General features: G+C 41.7%; 1 protein-coding gene across 1 annotated transcript in view; it reads right to left on the reverse strand.

Annotated features, from left to right (window-relative positions):
- vat1 (vesicle amine transport 1) overlaps positions 1-1,183 on the reverse strand; it is a gene marked incomplete at its 3' end in the record, with an annotated part of 57,567 nt that extends 56,384 nt beyond the window's left edge. The window contains exon 1 of the mRNA XM_084329077.1: positions 524-1,183. Coding sequence (XP_084185203.1) covers positions 524-955 — 432 coding nt within the window. The 5' untranslated portion in view covers positions 956-1,183. The remainder of the gene's footprint in view (positions 1-523) is intronic.
- Between the last annotated feature and the right edge of the window lie 1,747 nt (positions 1,184-2,930).

Consider the following 2,930-nt stretch of genomic DNA (forward strand, 5'->3'; position numbering starts at 1 on the left):
TGGAGCTGTCAATCTCGTGCGCGAGGAGAAGAGGGGCGCTTCCACTGGCTTCACTCAATTAAACTCGTTAGGCCTCAAACTGAGCTCTCTCTACTGTAGCCTATACATTAAAAAACAACACAACTTTAATGTTTGATTTGTAACTTTCCACTTCCAGCAATTGGTATTACGCGCCAGTAAATTAATGGCTAATTTCCCCCAAAATACAAAAAAATGCGACAGTATTAAATGTGCCATTATATAGTGGATTAAGATAGGCTAACATACTTAATACATCCATATCACCAAACTGTGTGTAATAATATCATGACTTGATAATAAGTATTCGGCTGTGCATTGCCTATAATAAACTATAGCGACGAATGACACGCCCATATCCAGCTGTCGCTAAACAGCACAACAAATGTAAGCTTAAATAATTTATTAAAGATACACTCTTAAAAACAATAAAATCATTAATAAACTACATATAAAATGTGTTTCGGTGACAAGAGGTATAGGAGCTGAGAGAGGATGCGCTTACTTTTCTCTCTGTCACCTCTTCACCCACAGCCTCGATCACCCCGGAGCACTCCATCCCCGGTGTGACGGGAGGAGACGGCAGCCGGTCGTACAGACCCTGTCGGGCCAGCAGGTCGGCAAAGTTCAGCCCGCATGCCTTGACCCGCACCAGGACCTCTCCGGCTTTGAGCACCGGCTTCCCCTTCTTCACCTGCAGCTTCACTTTATCGTAGCCTCCATACCCGGTGAGGACCAGTGAGCGGTAGGAGAACGCCTCCTCCTCAGGAACCGTCTCTGTCGCCGCGGGCGTAGCTGCTGCTGCCGCCGCCTCAGCGGCACCGGCAGGTGGAGACTCCGTCTTGGACTCGGCTGTCGGCTCCTCGCTGGGTTTGGTCTCCTGCTGCGTCTGTTCCACAGCGTTTTGCTGCTGGGCAGGTGCGTCCTCTCCAGACATTGTGCAAAGTATTGGTAGACACTACAGTGATAAGAAAATATTCACTTCTTGTGATTTTATCTGCCGTGTTGATGGGGCTTTTGCTTCTAGTGTCTCGCCTTTGCAAACTGAGGAGCTAATAAAGTGCAAAATCTGTCAAGTAAGAGCTTATTTCACCAGTCTGGCAAGGAGACACCAACCCTAGACAGTGGGCTTCGCCTAAAGAGAACAAGCAAGCTGCCTTGCAACGGCTACAGACAGTGGCCAGTGGTTGACAACGCCGCGCGCACTGACTTGAGTGTGTGTGTGGGATATAGGCGGGCAGGAAAACACGGAGAGAATAGTTTTGCAGAGTAGGATTTGATTGGAGGATTTAATTGTATATATTTTTTTGTGTGTGTCAAATGTACAATTATTATAACTATAACTATATATATATATATATATATATATATATATATATATATATATATATATATAACTATATATATATATATATAACTATATATATATATATATATATATATATATATATATATATATATATATATATATATATATATATATATATATATATATATATAAATACATATAATACAAATTATATATTATATATAAATAAATACATACAAAATAAGTATATATATAAAATAAATAAATAGGGGGGAAAAGTATATATATATATAATATATAATAAATAAAAAATATATATAGATGTTTGACATACACACATAATATATATATATATATATTTTTTTATCTACTTTTTCTCCCATTTTCTATTTTTCTCCCATCCCAATTTCGTATCGTCCAATTCTACCCTCCCCTGTCTCGAACGTTGTTAGGCCATGCCTCCCACAAGCCGGCTGCAATGTGGACTAAGCCTTACATCACGTGTCCCCTCCGGTACTCGAGGAAGCAGCAGTCGCATCTTTTCACCTGCACAGCGCGATCTCTCAGCGTCGGGGGTCTGCGTTTGGAGGGCACGCCGCCCCTGTCGCTTCCTGATTCTGCTGCGCAGGCGCACCAACTGACCTGTAGGAGTCGCTGTCCACAACGTCCGATCCCCACCCATCAGCTTCCCACCCCCTAATACTGCCAATTGTATTAGTATGAACGACCAGCCAAGCTGATAGCAATGCAGAGAGCTGGGCTCAAACCCAGCATCTCCTGCATTGGTGGTGAGCGCCTTGCCCACTTGCACCACCTAGCCGCCCTTATATATATATTTTTTTTATTATATATTTTATATATATATATATATATATATATATATATATATATATATATATATATATATATATATATATATATATATATATATATATATATATATCCATGGACATTCCAATACATGGTAGCCTAGCATATATATATACACGTATATATACACGACGTATATGTGGTATATTCTGCAGTATGCTGGAACTTTCCGCACGGTCAGGGCTCATTGTTGCAGCTTCCCAGTACAGCTCATAAAGAATATGACTGCTTGTGTTGAGATCAGGCCACTTTTTCCGATAAGAAGGTATAACCTGCTCCTCAGCCTCAAATCAGGAGTGTGAGTCAGGGCCTAGTTTCCCAAAAGCATCTACACTAAAAGCATCTTAATTAGCTCACTGACTCAGAATGACACTAAGTTGGTCTTAGTGCTGAGAGGGTTTTGGGGAAAGTAGGTCCAGAGTTGGTGAAAATAACAAGGTTTGATATCTTTTTTTTTTATCCACTTTTTCTCCCATTTTCTATATTTTCTCCCATCCCAATTTCGTATCATCCAATTCAACCCTCCCCTGTCACGAACGCTGTTTCTTGCCTCCCACAAGCCGGCTGCAATGTTGACTAAGTCATACATAGCACAAGTCCCCTCCGGTACTTGAGGTAACAGCAGTCGCATCTTTTCACCTGCGCAGCTCGATCTCTCAGTGGCGAGGAGTAACGCGTGGGAGGCTCACGCTGCCCCCGACACTTCCTGATTCTACTGCGCAGGCGCACCAAC

This window comes from Notolepis coatsorum, assembly GCF_963971535.1.
Source record: "Notolepis coatsorum genome assembly, chromosome: 14".
Taxonomy (NCBI): domain Eukaryota; kingdom Metazoa; phylum Chordata; class Actinopteri; order Aulopiformes; family Paralepididae; genus Notolepis; species Notolepis coatsorum.